At 49.9% G+C, this 25,230-nt stretch overlaps 12 protein-coding genes across 12 annotated transcripts; 6 read left to right on the forward strand and 6 right to left on the reverse strand.

The window, feature by feature from the left end:
* Window positions 1–4,389: 4,389 nt before the first annotated feature.
* Window positions 4,390–5,079, reverse strand: AUEXF2481DRAFT_38084 (uncharacterized protein). Its single transcript, XM_013490468.1, has 3 exons — window positions 4,940–5,079; window positions 4,731–4,780; window positions 4,390–4,617 (listed from the first exon to the last, which is right to left on the reverse strand). The coding sequence occupies exons 1-3, from the start codon at window positions 5,045–5,047 to the stop codon at window positions 4,611–4,613; spliced, it is 165 nt and encodes a 54-aa protein (XP_013345922.1). The 5' UTR covers window positions 5,048–5,079; the 3' UTR covers window positions 4,390–4,610.
* Window positions 5,080–5,456: 377 nt separating this feature from the next.
* Window positions 5,457–7,069, reverse strand: AUEXF2481DRAFT_27803 (uncharacterized protein; the record flags this gene model as incomplete). The annotated part of the gene is made up of 2 exons (XM_013490372.1): window positions 5,457–6,845; window positions 6,899–7,069. The coding sequence occupies 2 exons, from the start codon at window positions 7,067–7,069 to the stop codon at window positions 5,457–5,459; spliced, it is 1,560 nt and encodes a 519-aa protein (XP_013345826.1).
* A 1,681-nt stretch (window positions 7,070–8,750) lies between these two features.
* Window positions 8,751–10,051, forward strand: AUEXF2481DRAFT_46440 (uncharacterized protein; the record flags this gene model as incomplete). The annotated part of the gene is made up of 3 exons (XM_013490483.1): window positions 8,751–8,804; window positions 8,863–9,276; window positions 9,326–10,051. 3 exons carry the CDS (start codon window positions 8,751–8,753, stop codon window positions 10,049–10,051), a joined length of 1,194 nt encoding a protein of 397 aa, XP_013345937.1.
* A 579-nt stretch (window positions 10,052–10,630) lies between these two features.
* AUEXF2481DRAFT_38088 (uncharacterized protein) lies at window positions 10,631–12,635 on the reverse strand. Its single transcript, XM_013490469.1, has 6 exons — window positions 12,546–12,635; window positions 12,128–12,188; window positions 11,946–12,057; window positions 11,117–11,880; window positions 10,925–11,056; window positions 10,631–10,854 (listed from the first exon to the last, which is right to left on the reverse strand). Exons 1-6 carry the CDS (start codon window positions 12,626–12,628, stop codon window positions 10,684–10,686), a joined length of 1,323 nt encoding a protein of 440 aa, XP_013345923.1. The 5' UTR covers window positions 12,629–12,635; the 3' UTR covers window positions 10,631–10,683.
* A 337-nt stretch (window positions 12,636–12,972) lies between these two features.
* AUEXF2481DRAFT_46442 (uncharacterized protein) lies at window positions 12,973–13,749 on the forward strand (the record flags this gene model as incomplete). The annotated part of the gene is made up of 3 exons (XM_013490484.1): window positions 12,973–13,112; window positions 13,380–13,540; window positions 13,598–13,749. The coding sequence occupies 3 exons, from the start codon at window positions 12,973–12,975 to the stop codon at window positions 13,747–13,749; spliced, it is 453 nt and encodes a 150-aa protein (XP_013345938.1).
* Window positions 13,750–14,238: 489 nt separating this feature from the next.
* AUEXF2481DRAFT_3370 (uncharacterized protein) lies at window positions 14,239–15,078 on the reverse strand (the record flags this gene model as incomplete). Its single annotated transcript, XM_013490281.1, has 1 exon — window positions 14,239–15,078. The coding sequence occupies one exon, from the start codon at window positions 15,076–15,078 to the stop codon at window positions 14,239–14,241; it is 840 nt and encodes a 279-aa protein (XP_013345735.1).
* A 521-nt stretch (window positions 15,079–15,599) lies between these two features.
* On the forward strand, window positions 15,600–17,186 carry AUEXF2481DRAFT_3371 (uncharacterized protein; the record flags this gene model as incomplete). The annotated part of the gene is made up of 2 exons (XM_013490282.1): window positions 15,600–15,626; window positions 15,684–17,186. The coding sequence occupies 2 exons, from the start codon at window positions 15,600–15,602 to the stop codon at window positions 17,184–17,186; spliced, it is 1,530 nt and encodes a 509-aa protein (XP_013345736.1).
* Window positions 17,187–17,975: 789 nt separating this feature from the next.
* AUEXF2481DRAFT_3372 (uncharacterized protein) lies at window positions 17,976–18,582 on the forward strand (the record flags this gene model as incomplete). The annotated part of the gene is made up of 2 exons (XM_013490283.1): window positions 17,976–18,422; window positions 18,511–18,582. The coding sequence occupies 2 exons, from the start codon at window positions 17,976–17,978 to the stop codon at window positions 18,580–18,582; spliced, it is 519 nt and encodes a 172-aa protein (XP_013345737.1).
* Window positions 18,583–19,352: 770 nt separating this feature from the next.
* AUEXF2481DRAFT_27810 (uncharacterized protein) lies at window positions 19,353–20,291 on the forward strand (the record flags this gene model as incomplete). The annotated part of the gene is made up of 1 exon (XM_013490373.1): window positions 19,353–20,291. One exon carries the CDS (start codon window positions 19,353–19,355, stop codon window positions 20,289–20,291), a length of 939 nt encoding a protein of 312 aa, XP_013345827.1.
* A 745-nt stretch (window positions 20,292–21,036) lies between these two features.
* AUEXF2481DRAFT_3373 (uncharacterized protein) lies at window positions 21,037–21,660 on the forward strand (the record flags this gene model as incomplete). The annotated part of the gene is made up of 2 exons (XM_013490284.1): window positions 21,037–21,300; window positions 21,361–21,660. 2 exons carry the CDS (start codon window positions 21,037–21,039, stop codon window positions 21,658–21,660), a joined length of 564 nt encoding a protein of 187 aa, XP_013345738.1.
* Window positions 21,661–22,028: 368 nt separating this feature from the next.
* On the reverse strand, window positions 22,029–22,694 carry AUEXF2481DRAFT_27812 (uncharacterized protein; the record flags this gene model as incomplete). Its single annotated transcript, XM_013490374.1, has 1 exon — window positions 22,029–22,694. One exon carries the CDS (start codon window positions 22,692–22,694, stop codon window positions 22,029–22,031), a length of 666 nt encoding a protein of 221 aa, XP_013345828.1.
* Window positions 22,695–22,927: 233 nt separating this feature from the next.
* Window positions 22,928–25,126, reverse strand: AUEXF2481DRAFT_604812 (uncharacterized protein). Its single transcript, XM_013490632.1, has 2 exons — window positions 24,871–25,126; window positions 22,928–24,813 (listed from the first exon to the last, which is right to left on the reverse strand). The coding sequence occupies exon 2, from the start codon at window positions 24,756–24,758 to the stop codon at window positions 23,331–23,333; it is 1,428 nt and encodes a 475-aa protein (XP_013346086.1). The 5' UTR covers window positions 24,759–24,813; window positions 24,871–25,126; the 3' UTR covers window positions 22,928–23,330.
* Between the last annotated feature and the right edge of the window lie 104 nt (window positions 25,127–25,230).

Below are 25,230 nucleotides of genomic sequence, written 5' to 3' on the forward strand. Positions count from 1 at the left end.
TCCATCCGTTCCTGATCCGAACTCTAATGGAGCAAAGAAGACACCGCCCGCTCCGCTCGGATTTTAGAAACCCTCCTGCAGGATCAGCCGGTCAAGCCGTGTACAAGTCGTGGCATGAGTAATCCGATCCAGCCAATCGCATCCCGATCAGGCACATGCTGTGAGTAATGCTGAGCAAGCATCTCTCACATCTCTGACAGTCTGATTTATGATGCCGCCTTGGATGAGGAATCAATTGTCAGCGATATTGTCAACATTATTGTTGATCCATCGCATCATCCATTCATTGCAACCAGTGGAGGCCTCATTGTTCTGGGCCTCACAGAGCTTGAATAATAGCGTTAATCGAGTGTGAAGCAATTACTCTCCCATCGCGCGAGCATCGCATCGAAGCCACGCTTCCCTATTCGCAAAGCACAAAAGACATTTTGGCCCAGACCCTGTAAATTGACAATTTCGCAAGAACGTATTCGGCGACGGTCGAAACGGTGACGGACCTTGCGATCGTTGGCGCCTTGCTTCTGTCGTAAAGCCTTCGCAGCAACGCGCCGCACTCGGACCTTTGTGTTGCCCGTATCTACGGTGTCTGCAGGGCAGTCGGTGAGATTTTGCACCGCCCTTTTGACTTTCGCGGAGAAAAGAGACAACCTCCAAAATCCCATGTTTCACGGAGCATGCTCGCTCCGTATGCAGGAATGATCACATCAGCGTCATTGCCGTGGTATCCGGAAGCTGCCAAATCCGAGAAATGGTCGAAACCTATGTCGCAAGCAATTAACTTTCCTCGTTCAAGTTTTGCGAATACACAACGATATCCATGTCGTTCTTACAACATGCCTTTGCTTCTTGCTCGTAGAAGCGACACTGACTTGACTCAACAGACTCAAACTTCTCGAGGCGTAGGGCACGCGCGGCTGGGGCTTGGCCCAAAAGCAGTTACAGTAATTGACTTCCCAGTTTGGCGTTGGTGGCTGTCACTGTTTACCAACTCGGGCTTCCCCACAAGGACAAAAGCGTCCTCATGGTCAAAGACAGGGCGGAGTCCAGCCATGGGCCCTATGATTCTTGACCAACAGATAACTTGACAGCGCAACAGATACCCATACGAACAGTACGAATGGTTTCTTATGCGCTTGGTGCACGCTAGAACTTTGGCGCAAGCAGCTAAGAGCGCGACTGAATACGCTTCCAGATCTACCCCTTCGCCAAGGATAGGATACGACTCGATACGCGCGACGTCGACACGTGTAATCATATGCCTCTGTAGACGATAGCTTAGATCGCCAATTTCTACTTCACACGCTGCAGCAACACGCCTGGCTGGAAAGTATGACAAGAAGTCGCCGTAAATCAGCTGGCAATACGTACTGTCATCGGGAACATACCGTCAAGCCTCCTGTCCTCGGAAAGACGACAACCTGTCTCTCGATACAGCTCGTCTGCTGAATTCGCAGCACAGCGGGACATTTCCAAAGCCTTTGCGTTCATGTCCCGTGACGGTCATATCATGTCGAGGACGCTTGGCTGAATAACGTTGCAGTTACCAACGGTTATGCAACCAGATTGCGGCATCCTTCTTTGGGACCTCGAAGAACAGGACACATTTTCTCTACGACCAATTCTCCTGATCTTTCTAGGTGTTTTGTCACATATCGATCGCTGCATATTCGGAGCCTGAACCGGCATTCAACGTTACCACGCACCAGGCTCATGAGGGCATTCATCGACCGTTGTACCACAGCCGTACCTTATCTCTATGTTCCGTCGTAACTCTGAACCGCAGAACATCCGCTGCTCGTACGTAAACAAGCCACAATATCATGGCGCAAACCGTTCAGCCTGCCTGTTTTGATACAATAGCTTGTTCAGGTTCGGGACACGAAAGGCTTCCGGTGTGCACTCCGAGTATCCTAACAAATTTGGCTAGAAGCCTTGGCCCTCTGCTTCGAGCAAAAGACTGCGAAATGTTTCAGATCTCGAATATGCGAGGCCGTTGTCATGACATACAGCTTGGCAATATTGTGTCGATCATTTGCATCGGACGTCTACGATCTCCCTTACATACCAGATCTGTTGTACGACTGCAGTAATAAGGTATCTCAGACTAAGTCAAGGAAAATCCTTCCAAGATTTGGAAAACCTATGTCGATGCCTAGAAGGCATTCGATCAAGACGCAATATACACGCTCCTCAGTTGTCTCGAACATTCAGCCCTCGAAGCACAATAGATGGAGCACATGGAAAATATGTTGATTAATTATTGATGGTCCATGTTCTCTCTACTGACAATCCAGATTCGAGGACGCCACGTTATAGAAGACTGGCAAGCCAGCAATCTGCGATGTGAGACACTACCAGGCCTAGATTATGTCAACCCAGTATCCGAAACCTCGGAAGTCCGGATCGAATTCTTCCATCCGATATATCAAAACGACATTCAATACGCATACTAACTCCTATCATACGCCAGTAAGTCAACAGAGGCTGATAAGAACTGGGTCTGGACCTCGTATCTTGGTGAACGACAGGAGCCAACTGTTCAGAATGTTGCAGCACCATACTTCTCCAGCTGTTTTTTTCTAGAGCAGCGATAAGACCTGAGATGATATCGAGTCGGGGTATGGCTCCTGTTCGGCGGTCAGGCTGTCATCAGGGTAAGCTAGACTTATACATGGTGGTAGGTCAGAGACCACCTTAAGCAGCTTCCACCTCCTAGATCAAGGTACTATGACCCCTGTCCGGTCGCCGTCAAGAGGTATGTGGATACGCTTGTGCTGTCTGTGTCTCATCTAGTACGTTGCGAACGGTTTATTAGGATCTCGGAATCAACAACACCTTGGCCGTCATGGTCAACCGTCGGAATGATCTTGTCCGTATCAACCCCAGTTCACAAACCAATCTTGACAAGCAACTCAGACTTGACTGCTCGGCGCTGGAACCGACGCTCGTCCTCACAGAATACTCTTGGGCTCGGTGTCCCCGAGTTGGATTTTGACACGATGTTGGAAGCAGGCCTAGATTGGAGACATGCAAAATCTGTCTCTTGCATCATTCTGGCTCTACTTCCAGACGACCTCGCGACAATCTCTACCCCAATGGCTTCTTCGACTGTACAGTGACACTCATATTTCTTTCGTATTGCAAGCATGTCCTCTGGCAATTCCGTGCTCCAGAAGACGGAAGCCTTTCATCTCAATATAGTAATCAAACCTTGGCTGTATGACTTCTATCTTACAAGCTTCACTGCTGCGATCAACAGATTCTCCTTGGGGCATTGTTGTGGCCGCTTTCTACAGTCATGTAAGCTGAGTATTACAATAGTATCCTTAGCCCTCAAGTTCAAGCAACTTTGGCTTGTCTAGACCCTACGCTCTCGCGGAAAGTATGTCGTCGTCTCGCGAAGAGTATCACTATCGAAGGTCAGCCTTAGGGTCCACAAAACATTGTAAGTTGATCACCAGATCTGATTCGTCGGTGTATACGGTACACATCATCATAGGCAAGGTCCACCGCATCATCAGCCAGCTAGACATGCCGCTATGTTCTCAATTATGCGTCCAATATAACATGTAATTAATTCTAGCACACAATGACATCTTTGCCAGCCGTATGACCCTTGATATTCCCTCCCCATCTCAAATACACAGAGCATAGACATCATTATCGACAATACACTTCCGAAAACTATCGTAAGCATACAAAATAATTGCAATGACGCTCTCAAACTCTCGCCACAGCAAAACTTTCCTCGTCCGAGAATACCGCGTTTCACTCGGTCTGTGATCGTTACATACTCGGCGAGTGCTTAGGATCTTTCCGTTCTGATTCACTGGGTAAAGTCTATCTCGACGACATGCTAATGCCTTGTGTGGAATTATAAGTTTGCGAGATGGCCGAGATTCGGACGTGGCTCGGCAGAGATCGCTGGGCGGATGACCCTGGCTTGAAATATCATCACGACAAATATGACCGTGGTACAACGAGGAGGGTTAGCAAAGTATTTCGTGGCTTGACAGAAGAGTCATGTTTGGTGTTTGAAGTGTGTGGATACTTTGGCCGGTCGATAACGCGCTGGTATCGACCTGATATAGATAATCTTTGTGTAAATCTTCTACTGCAATAATCCTACATCCCGAAGCATGTCAAGTAGCACCACTCACTCCAAACCTTTGTCACAAAATCAATGCAACAATCTCAAGTGAAGACTTCAATCACAGCAGTGATCAGTTTTAAGACAAAGTGATATCCCCGCAAAACTGGTCACATTTATCTCCCATCAAACCTTGACTATGACCATGACCCTGACCCTGACCAAATACATGAAAGACTTGCTGTTCGGAAACCATAGACGTTGAGACCAAAACCATCATGTTGAGTCTCTCGAGAAACCAGATCACAGAGTGGAAGCAGTAGATTGTAATGTATGTGACGACAAAGAGATCAACCTTTGTGTGAAAGCAAAAACGCCATTTCCCTATTCATGAAAATTCCGCGAATGTTGCGAGTGTAATTGTACATGTCTTGTTCCTATCTCTTATTCCAGTCTTTTGGTATTCCCGTGGTCCAACAAGATGTCGAGTTTAATTCGAGTGGTGACGTGCGAAGGACGTTTAAAGACTGTATTCGAGCTCTTGTCAGCTCAAATGTTTCTGGAACGGCGCATGGCGCAGAGATAGGATTCGAGCTGTGTGTGGCGGCTTGAGGGAGTATAGAAAGAGAATAGCACTCACGGAGGAAGGAGCATCTCGCTCCAGCTGCTGTGCAAGAATGCGACACCGGCCTGTAGGGATTTTGATTAGTCTTCTGCTCTTGTTCATCGTGCACTACTTCCCCATCCAGCGTGACGCAGCTTAATTGGTCCATTCCAATAGTCCTTAAATCCCTCCTTTTATGACTCCTGTAGTACTGCATGGATGGGAAAGTCGACAAAAAGACTTACGGCGAAAAAGGCGACAGCGGTGACGACAGAGCGGTTGTCAGGCGAGGCAAGGCTGGTGTACATTTGACTGATGGCGCCAGGGCCGTTCTGCGAGCGCTTAGGTGCCATTGTGTGTGATTTTGGGTGGATTGTGGTGGTAAGATAGAAGTTCTGATGTCTCGTCGTCGCGCGGCGGAATTGTTGGAAGCCCTTCGTCACTGTTCGACATTCAAAGTGCACGTGCCGCACCACCGCGAAAGGTGCAGCTTCTGTAGAATAATGCAGTTTTATTATCACCTCAATTGGGAGATTCAAGGGTGAAGAATCGAAGGTCGTTTTTGGTCTCGCTCATTCAATTATAGTGGTACATAATGCCTGTCCGTCCATTTCACCAGCCCTGCTCATGCAAAAGCAGCCATCCAATCCAGTCGCATAACTCCCAAAGCGGCTACCGCCATGCAAAACCAACTCCAAAAGTATCATCAGGAAACACCCTGTAGCTTATGCCAATCTGATGCCATCTACTTCGTACTCTCTTTTAAGTGTTGGTAGGACGCTGCTCTGCAGAGGGTTCTCCAGCGTCAGCAGCTGCCGTCGAAGCAGGTGCAGTTGCCTCTTCAGGCACAGCGGAAACAGCCTGTGTTTGGGCATCAGACTGTCCTCTTCTTCTGGTACGAACACCGAAGCGCTCCCGTAGTCTACGGCGTTGATGACCCTCTTCGCCCTGCTCCTGCTGCTGCACCACCATGCCGTCGGGGTGATGATGCATTTCACGAAGCTCACGTGCGGCTGCCATGCGTTGTCCCTGATCAATGTGTCCGCGGTCAAGACCTAGACCAATGAGTAAGCTACGACGCATGCTGACGCGGTAGGGTTGACCGTTGTAGCTGTTAATGGGAGGAGGCAGATCGCCATTCTCGCCTGCTGCTGTTGCTGTAGCATCTGCTTCAGTAGATCCCTCAGGTCTCAAATCTATACGACACAGTGGGCAGGTCGATGATACGTTTAGCAACCAGGGATCGATGCATGCGGGGTGGAATTTGTGATCGCAAGGTAGTACACGGAGGTCCTGTCCGGTCTCGAAGTCATCCGTGCAGATAGAGCATCCTAATGCTTCGCCTGTTTCAGCTGCGCTCATTCCCGCGATAGCATCAGAGTCGGGATGGCCTGATGCGGCGCCAATTCCTGAACGAACAGAAGCCATAGACTGTCTGGGAGCAGCCTCCTCAGATGCGACTGTCTCCTGTGTTCCATCCTTCTCCACGGATCGACGGATCACTGGTGTATCGGTATCCGCCAACTCGATGTCTGTGGCCTTCGGGTCTGGCTTCGGCTGCTCACCAAACTTGACAACGGGAATAGTGTCCAGCATGGCGCGTGCGATACCTCTAGCTCTGGTCTGTCGAGGTCTTCCGATGACGTTTCTTGGTCCGTAACGTTCTGGATGACGATGTGCGCGGATTGCTCCAGTGATAATGATGATGAGGAACAATGCTGTGATGATGCCAGTCACACTGTACAAGATGATCATAGCAACTGCAGTAGTGGGCGATGATCCATAAGAGGGAGACGTAGTCTGCGGGTTATTACCGCCGCTGTGCGCAGAGGTCGAAGAGTTCTGGATTGTTGCAAAGAGGTCATTTGACGCGTTGATGTGACCGAGCAGATCCTGAGATTGCTGCTGATCCGGCATGGAGAATAGTCTTGAGAATGCTGATTCCAAACCGCTGATATTACACTGCGCTTCTTTCAAGCTGTATAATACGATGGCGGAGGCATTTACGCCGAGTGCCGTTTGGAATACATCATTCAATGAAAGGAAGCCAGAATAGTCTCCAGAGTCGCACGAGATATATGCAATGTCCTGGCCAGTGAGGTTATCCTGGTTCTGAGTGGTCACGTGGTAGAGAGGATCCCGAATGCCATACTGTGTCGCGTGTCAGCGTCGTTCGTAACAAAAGGTTTACTGGGGAGCATTACAGCCAAATTGTCGTCGGCGGTCGTGGTTAGAGGTTGAAGATAGCCAAAGCTGGTCCCACCAACGACAATGTTCACATCATTACTTTGTTGAGTGATATTCGTTGGTTGAATTAGAAGAGCGGCTGCTCCGCTTGCCAGCAGGCTCGCGGGTAATAGCCACTGATTGAGCATGGCTATACCTAGTGTGGTGTGATTTTAGAGTCGAGAGGCCAGGAAGACGATATTATAGGACAATGAAAGACGATGACGTGGTCATGCTCTTGCGAAAGGTTATGGATGTAATTTCAACAAGACTGGCAGCAGGGACAAAGGGGACAGTTATGGGTGACGGCGGAGAGTTTGTGGAGGAAACGGGCGAGAAGACATCCGCGGCCGACGAGAAGTAGCGCCGCACTTCCTTTAAGCTTGACTTGACGATCCTGCATGCCCAGCGCGTGCGCCCAGGTGTTCGGATGGGTCGCCGAGCTGTGTACAAGACTCGATGACGCGACTAAGGGCTCTTTGTCAGATCAAGTGTGCGACGTTTGCCACGCCCGCGGTCATGGACGATGAATCTACGATATGCGTCTCAGGTTCTGGCGAATGGAAGCTGCTGTGTGAAGCCTGTATCGCGGCGCAGGCCGGCGATTGACACCTTCTTCGATTGCGTCGGCCACTTATCGCCGAGCAATGCGGGGAATTGTTGATACGGTAGGAACGAGATACGAACGGTATCTTTCAGCTCCCTGCAAATAATGCCGACTGCTTTGCGCGCCGACTCTCTCCTATTTGCCGGAAAGATGTTCCCAGCCGCCTCTGACTTGGCTGTCTTCCACATCTGTTCTGCTTCGATGGCTATGCTGGGCCTAGGCGGTGCAGGCGTTGCAGCGAGTACCACACCAATTGAAGCTTGTTCCGATCGCATCACGCATCAGATCTCGAGTCGCACTCATCCTGTTTCTCATGTCACGAAAGCATTTGACATGCCACAATCATGCTTTGCATACGCGTCCCCGCATACCTTACTGTAACAAGAAACTCTTCCGGGGTCTCCGCACAAGGGAAGCGCTCGGCGAAGTTAGCACTCCTCTGCCCTCTTTTCTGCCCTGCCACCACCGCCAAGCCGAACAAGCCCTTGGTCTCGAAACAAGACCTTCGATGAGAGACAGCTGCGGTCTGGAGAACAAAGTAGCGGAGCACGTGGAATGTTGATATCAGATCCAGACAAAGGACGTGGAGGTATGGAGATCGCGTTCAGGTCATGCACTTGTCGTTGTTCCTTCTTCATTGCTCTCAAGTAACTTTCTAAGATTGATTTCCTCGCTATCTACGAACTCCTCCTGCGTCCGACGGTTAGTGTACGCCTTGCGCACTGCTTGTATTGACTTTGGTAAAGGCTGTCATTGGCTAAATACCCTTGCTGTGCAAGAAAGTGGACTACCACGCTGACCGTCGGATGCGAAAACAGTCTGTAGTGGCATGACTTTGTTACCGGTCAGTGCTGGACCCGATTGCTGCGATTGACATCATATCGATAATCAACCCGCAAATCTGGGTGATTCCACCTTTACTTAGGAACGCGTCGGGTGTTTTTGTGACCAGATATTGCCGGACAGCCGTGGCATGATTTCAACTCGAAAAGCCATGGTCTTTGTATGTCACTGATAAGTCGATTTAGAATGCCGATATCGATGGCATTTTACCATTCTCGCGAGAATCTCTCCGATAATGATGGCTAAATTGAAGAGTGGGGCACGGCATGCTGCCCCGCCATCTCTTACATCATGCCATCTAGGAAGCAACAACTATAGGATTCGCTCAGCCGCTTCTCTTGCGCTTCCAAGAACTTCGCGTATTCAGATTTATAGCAAGCATGTCCAAGTTCACGCTACGCTGGGGTATCCTTGCCACTGGAGGCATCGCTGAGGTATGTCTCACCTGGACCCATCAGCTATGAACATGACCATGTTAACATTGTTTCGCAGAGCTTCTCAAGAGACTTGACTGTCAACCCTGAGACTCGCAAGGTCAAGGACATTCAGCATGAGATCGTCGCCGCAGCCAGTTCGAGCAGCGCCGACCGCGCCGGCCAGTTTTTGAAGAAGGTTGGCGCACCGTCTTCAGCAAAAGCATATGGATCATACGAAGAGCTGGTTGCCGACAAGAATGTCGATATCATCTACGTCGCCACTCCCCACTCGCACCACTACCAGAATGCTATGCTTTGTCTCGAGGCTGGCAAGAACGTCCTCTGCGAGAAGGCTTTCACAGTCAATGCTGCTCAGGCTAAGAAGTTGGTAGAAAAGGCAAAGGAAAAGAACTTGTTCTTGATGGAAGCCGTGTGGACGAGATACTTCCCTCTATCCGTCTACGTCCGTGAGGTTATCACCTCAGGCAAGGTATGCGCAGTCTTCCAATCCACTTTAAAGCAATCGCTGACTTGTCCAGATCGGCAAAGTCCACCGTACTTTCGCCGATCTGTCCATCGGCACTCAGCCCGAGGATGCCTTTGACAACTCGCACCGTATGGTCAACCCCGAATTGGCTGGAGGCGCTCTCCTCGATCTGGGCATCTACGCCTTGACATGGGTTTTCCAAACACTATACCACACTCAACCCGAGTCTGCACGCAAGGCCCCAACTGTCGCCTCGTCCCTCAAGAAGTACCCCACTGGTGCTGATGAGATGACTACCATGCTTCTCACCTTCCCTCGTTCTGAAGAGCTTGGCGGCGATGCACACGGTATTGCTACCACTGCCTTCCGCGTGACCCCCGACCCCGACGGAAAGGGCAGCGCTGGCCCTGCCATTCGCGTGCAAGGCGACAAGGGTGAAGTCCAAGTCTTCCACCCAGCCTTCCGCCCCACAAAGACTAAGCTCATCCTCAACGATGGCACCGTTGAAGAAAAGGAGTTCACCCACCCCGGTCCTGGCAAGGGCTCTGGTTTCTACAACGGCTTTGGAGATGACAAGAACTCCGAAGGCGAGGGCCACGGTATGTTCTGGGAGGCCGATGAGTGTGCTTTTGCGATCAAGGAGGGTAGAAAGGAGGGCCAGTACGAGGGTCTGCAAGAAAGCGTTGTCATCATGGAGACGATGGATGAAGTGCGCAAGCAGAACGGTATGACTTACCCCGAAAAGATTGAGACGACCAAATACCCCACACAGCTCTAGGCTGTGGTTTACTTGACATAGAATCACGAATATGATGGACTCATCCAGCATCGTGTATCGAGTGCCGCAGTTTGCAGCTCGGATGTGATCATGCATTTCTACAGCTCAAGTCCAACTTCATAATGAGCCAAGAGATATAACTCATTTCACAAAGCAAAGGAGAGAATCTCTATAATCCATGAATCAAAGAAAGACGTTCCACTCCCACTAATAGCCAACCAACACTTGAACCCATTAGCCTGTGACGCAGATACCAGGTGAAGGCAGAGACGGCACCCGACGTCAATGACCCGTAGGATCAGAACGGTATCTCCGGTGTACGAGTAAAGGAGATATCAATATCTTGCACGGGAACAGAGAGTGCGGAAAAGGGGCAGCGATTATTGTTGAGGTATTGATGCAAGCAACTATCTCCTCTCCCTCTCCCATGCTGTTTGAGATCTGAAGTGTATTGTGCATTCTAACAGCCCTCGTCCCGAGGATACTTTGGCTCTGAACATCTTCTCTATTCACTGGCATCAAATAGCATACTCCAAGAGATACACCCCCTGATAACGACTCGAATAGAAGAAAGAAAAAGTTCATAATCTCATTCTTTTGCTATACAAGTTCTCTCTTCTTTACGACGAGTTCTAGTTTCCAGCATCGCCCTTTCTCTGTCTAAGACTTTCTTCAATCGTCTTGATCATCTCGTTACCCACACGAGTGGCTTCGGGGAAGCGAGGTGCAAAGTATGCTTGTATTTTCTCGAACTTTGAGCGGTAGCCTTCCATGTTGCCGAACGAGACACGTTCGGACCAGTCCTGGAAGAGGAGAGAAGTTTTAGCAAGTCATGTACAAAGCAGGCGATGGTAGGAGGTTGTGAAGGCTTACTCTGGCGGCAAAGGTGAACTCGAGGTCGTCACGGCGGAAGGTATTGTCGTTGATTGCAGTGTCGATTACTTCTTCCAGTAGTTCCGGGTTGCGGAAGAGATATTCTGTGATTCCGAGCCAGAGACGGAAGAGCTGTATTATGTGTGTTAGTGTTTCTCCATCCACTGAGGCTCGTAGGATTGGCAGTCTTACTGGTGTAGAGCAAATCATATGGTCATAGGGCACGATACCCAACTTCCACCAACAATCAACCATAGCCAACAGACTAAGATGATTATTCTTGACTCTCTCGCTTGCAGCAGGTTTCTCGCCCAAACTAAATTGATCGAGCAGATCATCTTGAAGCAACAGTTCATGTCCGTTATTGCTGTTTCCATCCATGTTGCCAAAGACTGCTTTGCGCGCAGATTCAATACGTTCTCTCAACTCTTCCTTGTGTCCTCCCAACATCAATTTGAAGAGCTCAGTAACTGACTCAGCGTACTGCTTGATCTGGCGTTTGGCAGCTGGGTTCAAGATGGCAAGGCCAGCGTAAACGTGCCATTTGTTGGCGTAGATGCGTAGAGTAATGTTGATCTTAACGTTCTCAATACCACCCACATATCTAGGCATTTCCCAAGGAAACTGGTTATTGGCCGCCCATGCGGTGCCCATGGATAGAAATGCTGCATGAGTGACTGCTTGCGTGTCTGCGGTAATGCGATCATGGGCTTCGGCTGTGAGTTTGACGTGCTTGCTTTCAAAGCAGGACAGAATCTTGGAGACGAGGTTGTAGCTGGCGTCGGAGGCGCGGTGTTGGATCAGGACTAGAGGTTGGCCTTTGGGGTTTACACCGGGGCCGTGGAGGGAGTGGCAGGAGACGATCTCGACGTCGGTGGGGAGGTGCTTTTCGAATGCTGCCATTTCGGGGGCTTTGCAGGAGGTCTGGCCGCCAACGATGGCACCCATCTTGGTTGCTGTGAGCCAGGCATGTCAGTGGGTGGACAAGGTGTATGAGCAGAAACAGAATGTGGTGACAGACATGGACCATAGGCAGCGACGACAGCGTCGATATTCTTTGCTTCAACGGAGTAGATGATGTAGTCACTGCTACGCGAGACATGGTGGCCGTTCTTGAAAACCGTTACGTTTTCCTGCTGAAAGCCTCAGCAAGATGTTGTATATTACAAAGGCTATATAAAGTATGGGCAAGGTGTTTCGTACACTATCCTTAAATTCTTCAACTAACGAGTCATACTTGTCGGGAAGATCACAGGCGTGCACTCTAGAAGAGGGACGTGTCAGTCTGTGTCTGACATGGTGGTCACAAGGTACGAAGAGAAACTATTGATCCAAAGTCAGTGACTGTCTTGAAAAGTCTTTTTCAAGTGTTAAGAACAGTGGGTAGGTGAAGCGTTTCAGACAAAAAATATAAGGTAGCTGAGATTTTACATCATCGACGACTGCCAGATCCTGCCACCGGAACGGTGACAGGGTGTCCAACAGCCATACTCGAGCCAAATGCACTCAAGTCATCATTTTACGCGGGGGAGTGTGGTTGTGAAGGAGTGAAAAAAGAAGGATCGAACGTACCATTATGATGAGTCACACAAGCAGCGTGATGTTGCGTGCAGAAGCATACCTCCATCCGGCTTCGCTGAGCCGGCGAGCGTACATCTTGCCCATGTCGCCCATACCGATCAAGCCCACCACTGCGTCACCCATGTTTGCGATTGTCGAGTTGTGTCAACTGTGAATGCTGTTCCAGCTCTCGAATATTAAGCGGTCCTGATGCACGCACAGAAGATGCAATTGACGTTGTCGCAAATGTCGAGAGTGAGTGATGATGAGAAAAGCAGAAGCTGCAGCGTCGCAAGGAAATAAATAGAGAGCAGTCGCGACTTCGCAAGCTTGGGCCGGAAAAAGCCGCGCTGTCAGCAAAAGCGCGAAGAATTGCTTGGCAGACCCACGGGCAAATTCTCACAGCAAAGCGCCGGCGTCGAGATTTCCTCCTCTTCGTTCGTTCAGTGCACACATTTCGACCACCCAAACCACTAACATCAGCAAAAATGGCACCCAAGGCTAAGCCCGCCCGCGTCCAGGAGAACGTCCAGTTGGGCCCTCAGACCCGTGAGGGTGAGCTCGTTTTCGGCGTTGCTCGCATCTTCGCTTCCTTCAACGACACCTTCGTCCACGTTACCGATCTTTCGTAGGTGCTTCCCCTTCTAGGATCTGCTCTCAATGCGCTGCTCCGATGGACTTGGGCCTTCTCTTCTCCGACATTCCGACTTCTCGATGCGGTTGGAAGCTGTTCGATATACATGCGACAAGCACGATACCACGGACCGCAGAAAGAAGATTGAATCGAAGGATGAAGAGAACACACGAGACAACCGAACGAGCAGCGCAGTGGGAACAAGATGCAAAACAAACAATATGAGAGAAAGGCAAAAGGCTAATTCTGGGTGATTTCCAGCGGCCGTGAGACCATCTCCCGTGTTACTGGTGGTATGAAGGTCAAGGCCGACCGTGACGAGTCCTCCCCTTACGCCGCCATGTTGGCTGCCCAGGACGTCGCCGCCCGCTGCAAGGAGCTCGGTATCACCGCTCTCCACGTCAAGATCCGTGCCACTGGTGGTATGTTTACCTTACCTTCCCACTCCAAACCTACCATGAACTAACACTCCATCGCAGGTAACGGCACCAAGACCCCCGGTCCCGGTGCCCAGTCTGCTCTCCGTGCCCTGGCCCGTGCCGGCATGAAGATCGGCCGTATCGAGGATGTTACCCCCACTCCCTCCGACTCTACCCGCAGAAAGGGTGGTCGCCGTGGTCGTCGTCTGTAGATTGTTGGCGCATACTTGTCAACTCATCTACTTTCGATGTTTTTCAGGCAAAGACAATGGTTCATGGCGAAATGTGGCACTGTCGCGCAGAACGGCTTTTCAGCCTGGTCTGCAATATATTACGCTTAACCTTTGTCTTCTGAAATGTGGAGATCAAAAACAAAACATCAAAAAGTTATCACGACCCCAACCAATGTCTTCGTATTTTATGTCCTCGTGCTTCATGTTGTGATGTTGATTGCATGTCGTAAATCAAGATAAAGGGCTGCTGTCATCACATTGTTTCTATGACAAGAGCTTGGTTGTTCATATCAGACTTGTGATTGAGTGTGGTATATACAGCGCCATAGTTCAGGGCGATGCGCCTCTCCATTCTGTAAACCCAAGGACGCCCATTCCATGCAATCTCCTTCCAATAATAAGAAAACCCCAACGCCCAGGCTAAAGACAGGCGCATTCGCAATTGTGCAGTCTAACTTCGAAGTGTGTTCAAGCAGCAGGCTCGCCCACGGCACGTGCTAAGACGACGTAGCCAAAGATGAGGCCCAGAACGACGTACATCCTGTTACGTCTCAGCCAACTCTGTCCAGCATCGCGCGCGACGTTTCCGCCCTCGACGACAGCACCCAGACCAGGATGACTGCCCACAGGGCGTTTGCGCAGCGCATTGGTCTCGGGCGAGCAAGTGTTTGCGGCAGGAGGAGGCACAACAGCCTTGCCAGTCTGCGGATCGATCTTGTTTTCTTCCATCCACTGCCAGTTCTCCTCGTCTAGTTCTGGCCACTCTTCCTTGAACTTCACACCGCCGTCTCCTGCCCTGATTGCGCCAAAGCCACGGGTGTTACTGCTTTGTTGTCCGAGGCCGGCGATTGTGCGGTTGGAAGAGCCTCCTCCTGTGCTGTTCCACCAGCGAGAGCGGGTTGCGAAGACAATGCGTTCGGCTTCAGTTGCAGAGAGGGAACCAGTAGTCATTTCCTCACTGGTCATGAAACTCTGAAGGCCAAGGAGGATGGTGCTGACTTCCCATGCTGGGTTGAAACTCTTTGGGTGAAAGTCTGATATACTGAGGCAGAGGCGAGTGGAAGGCTGGAAGCGACCACTGGGGGTGTGCATGCGGATGGCTGGTGGGGCAAAGGGGTAGTCGGGAGGGAAGATCAGGGTGCCCCAGTACTGGCCGCCGGCATAGGGAGTGTCCTTGGGACCTTCAAGTATGTAGTGCCATTCCAAGATATTGGACTCTGAAGGATGTGCGGTGATATACGGCGGGGGGTTTTCTGTAATGTTCTTGTACTCCTTTGTCAAGCGCTTGTGAGCGGCACGTGTAGCCATGATGTGATTCGTGAGATGATTGTGATGTGTATTGGCAGGATTGTGGTTGGTTGATTCTGCAGTGGGAGAGTAGGAAAGTGGCTTGGTAGGAGTCAATAAGAGAAAAGAACAGTATCAGAGAGGTACGTAGACGAGATAAGATGAGGGACTTGTCCTGTGAGTCTAAAGGGTAGCGACGTCAGCCTCCAACTAGCCGACTTCCGGAAAGCCATCTAGAACGCCGCCTTTGTTCTGTACAGCCCTGCCCGTGTCTCGAGCGTGAATTAGGACCACTCGATCGACGGAGGATATGCTTGGAACATTCACAACAAGATCGAACACTCTTGTTTCAATCTAAATAGACAAATCGAGTTTGCTCGTGCGCGATAATTGGTAGAATAGTCGATTGGTCGCGTGCTTGGCACTTGCAGCGCTGTATAAGCTTCTCTGTGTGTTGCGTAGTCGGTCCCCGGGCCCGCCTTTGCGACTGGGTAGGTAGTTATCTTTGCGACGACGACAGTGTGATCTTTGTTGCGGTTCCAATGGCGAACAAATCTTCGGGTAGCGACGTGAGTCTGTACGATTGATCGTCTGAGTGTCGAAACAACTGACAAGTCAATGCGCAGCTCTTCGCTCTGCTCCAAGACCAGGCCGACCCCAAGAGACAGCAAGAGATAGACGAGCGCCTGGCAAGACAGTATGCCAAAGCACAGCAGCGCCAATCCGAATTGGTCGGCCTCAACTCGACGAAGCCCGTCACCATCTCGTCTATCCAGGTCCTGCAAGCCGAGCACACGCGTAGAGGCTTCCTTGAGCGCATCTTCAACCCCATCCTTTCCCACAACCAAGAAGGTCCCTACACCTTAGAAGAAGCCCTGCGCGAAGTTGGTGGCGCTGTCGATAAGCTCAACCGCTTCGGTATCTTCAAGGCTCCCGTCTCGACCTACATCGACCAACCCGACCAGACCGATGCCTCTTCCACTCCTACCGACCTCTCCGTCTTCATTCACGCTCCCGAACGCTCTCGTTACACCATCAAGACTGGTACTGAGGCTGGCTCATCCGAGGGCTCTGCTTTCCTTGATGTTGTCCTCCGTAACATTTTTGGTGGTGCCGAGTCACTGAATGCTCACGCTTCGCTCGGTACGCGTACCCGTTCCGCCTACTCAGCCTACTTCGATACTCCTGTCCTCAGCAGCCCTGATATTCGCTTCGAGATTGGTGGTCTTGCTAGCTCGACCCTGAAGAGCTGGGCAAGTCACGAGGAGCTCATCAAGGGCGGAAGCACAAAACTGAAGTGGTTGAGCTCATGGGGCAGCAAGCACGAGCTGGGCTACTCTGGGATCTGGAGACAGGTCACTGGTCTTTCAGAGAATGCTTCGCCTACGGTTCGCGCAGACGCCGGCGACAGCTTCAAGTCCAGCATCACACACACCTTCATCAACGACAGCCGTGATGCACCCATGCTTCCTACAAGGGGTTTCCTGTTCAAGGCTATCGGTGAACTCGCCGGCTTCGGTCCTCTTGCAGGCGACGTCGCCTTTGCAAAGTACTCGGCAGAGTCACAGCTCGCACTCCCTGTCCCTGTCCCTGGTGTTGCCGGAGACAGTGGTATCTCCTTCACTGCCGGCCTTCGTGGTGGTCTCCTCTACCCTCTGACTCAGTCTGGAGCCGACAAGCCTTCTGCATCTCGCATCAATGATCGCTTCCAGCTTGGTGGACCTACCGACATTCGTGGCTTCCGTCTCGCCGGGCTTGGTCCTAGAGATGGACAAGACGCCGTCGGCGGTGACATCTACGCTGCAGGTGGTGCCAGCTTGCTCTTCCCTGTGCCGGGCATGGGCAAGGACACTCCTCTCAGATTCCAGACTTTCATCAACGGCGGTCGTCTGTTGGCACTCCAGGACGTAGCCAGCGGCGAGAAGGGTGGCAGCAACGTTCAACAAAGCGTCAAAAACACTTTCCAAGAGCTCTCCAACGGTCTCCCTAGCTGTGCGGCTGGTGTAGGTCTTGTTTACGCTCACCCGGTTGCACGATTCGAGTTGAACTTCTCACTGCCATTGGTGCTCCGTAGAGGTGAGGAAGGCAGAAAGGGTGTTCAGTTCGGTGTTGGCATTGATTTCCTGTAGAACAACTAGTTCGCACTTTTTCTTGCCTGATAATGAGGTTGTACAGATAGACAAAAACTCAAGCCATTATATCCCGTTTCCCTACAACCGGCATCACCCCATCATTTCCACACCTAGATTAGACGGGAGCTGTGTAATCGACGGAGCGTGTTTGACAAACAGTTCTCGAGAAGCGCTTCTTGATCGTGAATATGCAACCCAAATTCACGCTTTTCCAAGGGTTACAGAATTGAGTTGATCACTTCCCGAGCCGATCAGGGGTCGCAAAGTGCAGATCTTCCAAGTCGCACTTTTCGACTCCTCTTCTCGAACACAAGAGTATCTTTGGATCAAATGCCACGACTGTAACCATAGCACATTCCAGAAGTAGGCAACGAGGGCCATCGCGCATTGTATATACGAGGTATGGTAATACATCCGTACCACCACCCAATACGGAATCTATTCTCAGACTCCGCAGTGATGTGCAATGCGGGATGATGCAGTGACTGCAAGCAAGCGTCCAACCATGCCTTTTTTCCATCGCTATTTCAAACGACAACTCACGGCAAGCACGACCACATTCGTCATGTTGATCATGGCTGGGAAGGTATGTTGGGTAGGTGCATACTTATAATATCGTTCTTTGCTTGCTCGACTTTCTTCTTGCTTCTTTACTTTACTATACAACAAACATTCTTGTTTGAAACAACACACTTTTCTGCATCACTTCTTCTTGTTGAAAACATCGTCACCGGATACGAATTATTGTCAAGAGCATACTCAGCATCGAAAACTTTCACATAAATCATGCATTTCTCCATCCTTGCCCTCGCCGCGTCTGTGGCTGCTCTGGCGACTGCATCTCCTACTCGTCGCGTCGCCGGCAAAGTTCCTGTCATCAACAGCACTCAACCCTTCTACCTCTTGACCACCGACTCAGAAACATACTCTGACAACGCCACTCTCCTGTCGAACGTATCCTTGACCACCCTATTCAGCCCTTACTACCAATCAAACTATCTCTTGCGTCTCATTGCTCCAGGTTATGGTAGTGTGCCCCAGTTCACGCTGGGTGACGGTATCCTGCACACTCCTACTAAGGGACCTCATGGTATTGGTGACTTCATCTACAACAGCAGCGAAGTTCACACCGGCTCGGAGCTGCAGTTCAGGGCTGAGCAAGCAGGACCTGGCGACCTGGGTCTCAAGAACGGCTATCTTCTTGGCGTCAACGGAAGCAGCGACGGATGGACAGTATGTGTTGAGGAATTAAGTCAGAGAGTCGTGAGTCCACGTTCTTGTCTAGCGCATTTCGTCTTGACAGCTGCTGACCATGAGATAGATCGAATGGAAGGGCACAAAGGAGGGCTGCACCCAGACCTACATTCAGGCAGCCCTGAACGTACCTTACTAGACGTCCGCTTTTCCGACGAGAGTTACGACCTATCAAGATCATTGGGTCTACTAGGACACAATTCAAACGCATACGACGTCGGCGATGGGAAAAGGGCAACCTACTTTGAACATTAGGATTATGGCAAGGTAGCCAGGTAAAGAGTAACATAGCGGATCAGAGCAGAACACTGTGATAACAGGTATCATACATGAATCAACGTGGGGCTTTCTACCAATGCTGTAATGTGTGTAAATGTGAGGAACGTGTCGTAATCACGGAATTCTTCTGAAGTTGCTCGTACGGGAAGTTAGCAACATACAGCACGCGGCTATCATGTAGTGAGACTGTGAGTATCAGGATATACATGCCATCCTACTTGGTCAAAGGTATGATATACTGCACAGATCAGCTACTCGGTGCGTTGAACAATGCTTACGTCTGTGGGATTGAAGAGACAATTGGCCATCTTGTTGCCATCGGCGAAGCTGTGTACGTTGACAACTGTTGCCAACTCACATGTCTCGCAGCTTTTCGCCAGATCTCGAATATCAAACCTTCAACATTAATATACCAAACCACGCTGCAATATTTCAACCGGGACTCTTTTCATCCATTCGAAACTTTTCAGAAACCGAACGGTATTCTTGTCTACGAATTGTCTCTTGACTGCCTATCCGCAACCTCGCACGGAGTCATACGTCGCATCGTTCACACCAATCGGGATCTAGGAGGTACTGGGACTTCCTCATACATCACACCAGGATATGCGACAAAGAGACTCACGCTCGATGTCTCCTCGACGCGAAACTTCAGATACGTCACAGTCCAAAGACGCACGACAAGCTCGCCAAGACCAGGACAAGCGCAACAGAACGGATGACCTACCTCAAAAAGATGAAGAAGTAGAGGACGAAGATCTCTGTCCAGTTTGCCATCTGTTACTCTACAATCCGGTAAAGACTCGATGTAATCATGCGCTCTGCTCGACATGTATGGCACACTGGGCAGACGTATCGATGACTTCTCAAATGACTATTCTGGCACCTTCGTCTTCACCATCGATGTTTGAAGGAGCAGACACGGAGGCTAGATGTCCAATGTGTCGCACACCGACTTCTGCGATACCAAACCTTGAGCGAGCGGAGCAGATTCGGCAAAAGTATCCGACTACCTATTCATCACGAGCGGCAGAAGAAACCACAGAGGACGACCCTAATGCTGGTACTATAGAGACACTGACTCTTTGTATCGGAAACTCTCACGCATTGATCTCTCCAGCGCCAGAATCACGAAATATGCATCAGTGGAAATTCTTCGTGCGGCCTTCTCGGACAGACATCATCTCACATGTCAATATCCAATTACATCCCACCTTTCGCCCTTCCCTGCTGAAACTCGAAAAAGCACCTTACGAACTTGAACGGAAAGGCTGGGGCTACTTCACCATCACCACGCATGTTGTGCTGAAACGAGGCTGGAGTTGGGTATCTGAAGATGCTGAAGAAGTGAGGTTTGGGAGGGATAAAGTCAAGGCTAGTTTACCGCTAGATTGGACATTGGACTTTTCGGGTCATGAGGGGAAAGGCAGTATGGGTAGGTGTAGGTTGAAAGTGAGAAGGGAGGGGAAAGCTGAGAAGAAAGAAAGAGAGGAGGAGGATAGGGCTGATGATGGGAGGTGGGAGGTGGAAATGGTGGACGATGATGACGACGGAGCTGATGAGCAATGATTGTTCTCTTTTTTGACGTGCAGCTCGTCGAGGGCAGTACTACAAAAACTTGCTTAACACAGAGCAAAGATTGACACTCTTGACGCCTGGTGCCGAGGTTCATTCTAAAGATGGCGCTTCAGATTGATGGACAACCTGATAGCAGTCATGGAACAAGCAGTCGTGGCATATCGACGCCGCAGCCTACATGTTTTCTGGATGAACGTTAGTCGCCAAGTTGCTCACGAATGAAGTCGATCACCTTGACTCATCATAGTGGACAGTCATGACGAGCAAAACGTCAACTCACACTGTCGTTCTCATCTTCTATCATCCACCTCCACAACCGACAAAAACGAAAAGCTCACACCTCAACTCAAAAAACACTCCACAACCTCAAACAAAGCCAAACCAAGAACCCATCAACCAGAAATGTCATCTACACCTCCCAACACCACATCTCCAGCAAAAGCTTCCACAGACACGGACTACGAGCACTGCATTCGCCAACATCTTCACCTCTCACAATACAGCAACTACTGCCACCAAAAAAGCAATTGCAGCCTTGGATTCGGCACAGCAACAATTGGAAAAGCACCAAGCATCTACAAAAGCAAAATTTGACCATCTGAGCAAAGGAATTGAAGCTTGCAGGGCAGGTTTCCTCTTAGAGTCGGGCGTTGTGTTGAGTTCGTCTTTCCGCGACTTCCAATACCATCGCGATCAAAATCGACTGCCAATTATGCATATCGAGTGTTGTGTCGCCATGGACGAAGTGATACGAACGAGTGAGTCGGGTCCAGTGGTTACTCATAACGACATCAAGCCGGACAATATCTTCCTAGGTCATCCTGGTTCGATGGGCAAGGACGTGGACTTTACTGCCTACCCTCCAGCCTATTTCGGAGACTTTGGTATATCGTTTATAGCCTCCAGGTTCAATAACAAGTCTGGCGGCGGCCCACCGGAGTGGTATGCCCCCGAGCAAGCTATATACAAGCAGGAAGGTCTGTATATGTATTCACACACAGTAAGTCATCATCAGTCAGAGTCTCCTCAGTTATCAGCCACTGATTCGCCCTGTCACTAGAATATATGGCAACTAGGTCTTGTCAAGTTGTACGCAATAGCCACAGATGATTTCCATGATTCGACTATACTGGAAAACAAGGAGGGGAGGCAGGTTTGCTTCGAAAAAGCAGAATCTGCTGGTTATAATTTGGAACTGCGGGATCTCATCGATGTGTGTCTCGATGAAGACCCCTTAGAGCGACCGACACCCCAGGAGCTTGTATCACTCGTCCAGGACTACGTAGGTGTTCACGCCAGGAATATGCAACGATGGGGCACCAAAAGCTGGGTCATACGTAAGCACAACGCAAGCCCATAGAAAGACGAAGACGACACTCTGCAACGCAGATTTACCCTCGTCGCAAAGCAAATGAAGCTTGGGAGAACCTCAAAATCCTTCGATGCCCATCCCGGAGACCATGACTTTGTGCTGGAAGACGAGTATAAGTTAATATATTCCGAGGAAGACGAGGAATTTGATATCGAGACGTTCTTTAATGCACCTGACCCAGGTTCTATAAAGTTTTTGTCGCTGTAAGAGAACAAGACCAGTCTCATGCCCGAGACAAGAGCATTTGAGGAGTAGACAGAGGAGGTCTCGTGTGGGCAGATTTCAGGATGTGAGGCTAGAGAAGTAGTACAGGAATTCGAAAAATGGCTAGAGGCAAGTCGAATCTGAGCCCTCGGTTACTCCTCCTCTGTCTCATACCCCTGCACTGGCTCCTCTGCAAACACATCACCAAAGAGGCTCTCCAAGACTTGCAGAGAAAGCACACTAGCTTTAGAAACCTCGAATGCCGCCCTTTCTCGTCTCATTCTCGCCTCACTATGCTCTAGCCCAGCCTCTGGCACATACCCAATAGCACCACAATCAACTCCATATTTCCTATCCTCGACTCTCGGTTCCCCCTTCCCACATCTCCACCTGACAATTGCCCAGCATTCCTCATAACAGCAAGAGCACCCGTTCCGCTCCAAAGCACAATGAAACACCAAACTCCCCACATAAGGAAGTAGAGCAACCAACTCTGGTTTCGCGCAAAAGTCTTTCCAGGAGTAATTTTTTTGAATGTCGTTGCTGTCCATATCTGACCACTTTGATGGTTTCAGCGTGAAGTTCATGAGTGCGTCATCGATGTCGGGATACTCCTCACAGTCGGGCCAAGCATCAATATGTAGTCGGAGATGTGAGAGTATGATGGGTTTGCATGTCTCGTAGGCTGATTTTGATACTCGCATCATTGGATGAGACATGGAGCGTTGTTCTTCATCGACGAATAAAGCATGGAAGATCAGGAGTTGGATTTCCGTGGGAAGGGACAGAAGAGTAGGTTTCATGGCAACAAAAGTCATTGTTTCCTGATATATAGTTTTTGTGATTGTGTGTGTGGGAGAGAAGAAAGTAATGTTGATATGTTCGTTTCGTGGCTGTGAGTCATAGACCAGATGTGTGGAAGTTGCGGTGAGCCTTTTCAGATTGATATCGGTTCGGCGTGGAACACCGCCTTCTTATATCCACTAAACTTGGGAGGAACTTTGGACTTCGCTGAGATGTGACAAGTATACAGTAGGTAACTGAGAGCGGCAGGCATTTACATGCGTCAGGTGTAAAAGATGCCCGTGACGCACGGCCTGACACCGAAGCATCGAAGCGATCACATGGATAGATTGTTACTACAGACCCAGCAACCTGTAACAGCAAGCAACAACTCTGTATCGTAAAACTGTTCCTTTTTGTTCTGAGCAAGTGTACGGGACTGTTAAGTCGAGCATTATTTTTGTCAAATACTTTTGTAAAACGATATTTTTGTGGATCATTCTTGACACTTTTGTCAAACTTTTGTTAAACATTGCTGAATTGTCTTGACTGGCTGTCTTTGACGACTCGGGTTGCCAAACTTTTTCGATGGAGTTCAATGTCAAACACACTTCAAACAACTCTACAAACTCCCACCAGACGCGCAGACTCAGACCAAACTCGTCAAAGCATCATACCTGCCACTGCTCGACAGCAGAAATCAACTCCAGTCTAGTCTCATACAGTCTCTGCAAATCAGCCCGTCTCTGCTCATCACCAATATTGTGACCAGTGATCAGGATAAGTGTAAAGAAGGACTCGATGATGCTCGGAGGAACATTGCAGATAATCTGCCCCAACTCATTCCAATGCATAAGACTTGCCGTCAAGATGAGACCGATGATGCAAATTACTCCAGCGACCACGGTATATGCATGCGAACAAATATCTCCCATGGCGATGGATAGACGGACGTCTAGACGAGGCTTTACGGTTGTCTTTTCCTGAACTTTGTCGGCACCGAGGATGGCCAATAGATTCATGTCGTCGAGGATGCGTTGTTCGTAATGTACATCTTCTTGTCGGTTACAGATGTCGCAGAGATTCTTTAGCACGAAGCCATCGTTCATGCCGATCAGACCGGCATATGTGCCGATCAAGAGCCACCAGTTTGCATCAAAATGCATGACTGGACCGATAGCTACCCAAGCAACCAGCACAAAGGACAAGAGAGCGATACCCAGAAGCGTGCCGACCAGATCCGCGTAAAAGTTGATGGCGCGTTGGATCTTGCCAACCTTTGGAGCAGGGATACAAGAAACTTCATTATCGATCTTATCGCCGGTAAGGTCTCTCAGCTTGCGTTCGAGAGACATGTCTGCAGTCAGAAGCAAGCTTGTACACTTCTGCAAGTATTGCTTGTTTCTCTCGCGATTGTTGCCGAGAAGTGCGAGCATGAAGATCATAAGTGCCGAGGTGGCCGAATTGATGTAGAAGAACCACGTGTTGGACCAGTTGCAGTAAGAGCCAAAGGCGAGCCAGATACCAATGCATACCCAATAGCCGATGACTGTGGAGATGTGGCCCATCCATGCAGAAACACGGTTGCATATTCGACCCAATAGATCTTCTGTTGGTAATTCAGTAGTGATGGTTGTGTGTCCTTGTCGACCAGTGCTTGGCTTCTCCATCCTGCTGAGCACTCGCAACATCCTCTTGTGACTCCCAGCCCGCGAGTCAAGATGACAAGCAACGACCAAAGCCTGTGTATGCGAGTTTAACTGCTCACGGACGAGCAAAGAGTCAAACACCATATTGATAATAGCCTGTGCATCAGAAATGCCGACTTGCCAACCAGTAACACCACCAAACTTGATGCCGAGGAATGCCCAGACCAACAAGACGAAGATGGTAAAGAAGAGTACAGAGTTTGAGCCTGAGAAAGACACGACCTTGTCAAGCCACCGATCAAGCAGCTTTGGCTTGGCGGTATCGATATGTGCAGATGTCGTGATGGACTTCTGCGTCTCTTCTTTGCCAGCCAAGGAGATGGACGGTGCGGCTTCATTGGTGCCTCTCCTCTCACCGATAGAGGTGACGAAGTTGACGAATCTGGACATGATATCTCGCACCTAGTCATACACAATGTGTGGGCTTTTGTGTGGAGAGAAGTTCCTATGTGATCGTCAGGATCCTGTAAAGACAACAACACTTGGATGGAGTATTCAATACCATATGTTGTACTTAGGGAGGTAGGCGTTCGACTACGACTCTGGCTGCTACTCGGCTAAATGCTGTGGTGGGCGACAGGGCTTCGGTGGTGTTCATGCTAGGTTGTTGGTAATCTTGTTCTGAGAAGAAGTCGTACTGGGTCAGGATGATGGGAAACTTCTATATTATCTACACAAAGAAAAGAGGCTGTGAACATGGGATATGAAGAAGAAAAACTTATCGTGTGAGTTATAAGCTTCGTCAACAGTCAGATGGTGCGATTGGGTCAGCGATACGAGGTGAGAGGCATATAATGCCTCGAATAAACGCGTTGGAATCCATCACTCAACCAGGGGTCTCGGCAAGTGTTCTCGATGCGCG

The sequence above is a fragment of the Aureobasidium subglaciale genome (genome assembly GCF_000721755.1).
Source record: "Aureobasidium subglaciale EXF-2481 unplaced genomic scaffold scaffold_5, whole genome shotgun sequence".
NCBI lineage: Eukaryota > Fungi > Ascomycota > Dothideomycetes > Dothideales > Saccotheciaceae > Aureobasidium > Aureobasidium subglaciale.

Bases quoted from the DNA above. Each gene is read 5' to 3' on its own strand.
- AUEXF2481DRAFT_38088 (XM_013490469.1), bottom strand. From the start codon at position 12,628: ATGGGTGACGCAGTGGTGGGCTTGATCGGTATGGGCGACATGGGCAAG. The intron at 12,189-12,545 runs GTATGCTTCTGC...TCCCTCTTCTAG, and splicing joins CTCAGCGAAGCCGGATGGAG to AGTGCACGCCTGTGATCTTC. The intron at 12,058-12,127 runs GTACGAAACACC...GGCTTTCAGCAG, and splicing joins TTGAAGAATTTAAGGATAGT to GAAAACGTAACGGTTTTCAA.
- AUEXF2481DRAFT_38084 (XM_013490468.1), bottom strand. From the start codon at position 5,047: ATGGCACCTAAGCGCTCGCAGAACGGCCCTGGCGCCATCAGTCAAATG. The intron at 4,781-4,939 runs GTAAGTCTTTTT...AAATCCCTACAG, and splicing joins CCGCTGTCGCCTTTTTCGCC to GCCGGTGTCGCATTCTTGCA.
- AUEXF2481DRAFT_604812 (XM_013490632.1), bottom strand. From the start codon at position 24,758: ATGTCCAGATTCGTCAACTTCGTCACCTCTATCGGTGAGAGGAGAGGC.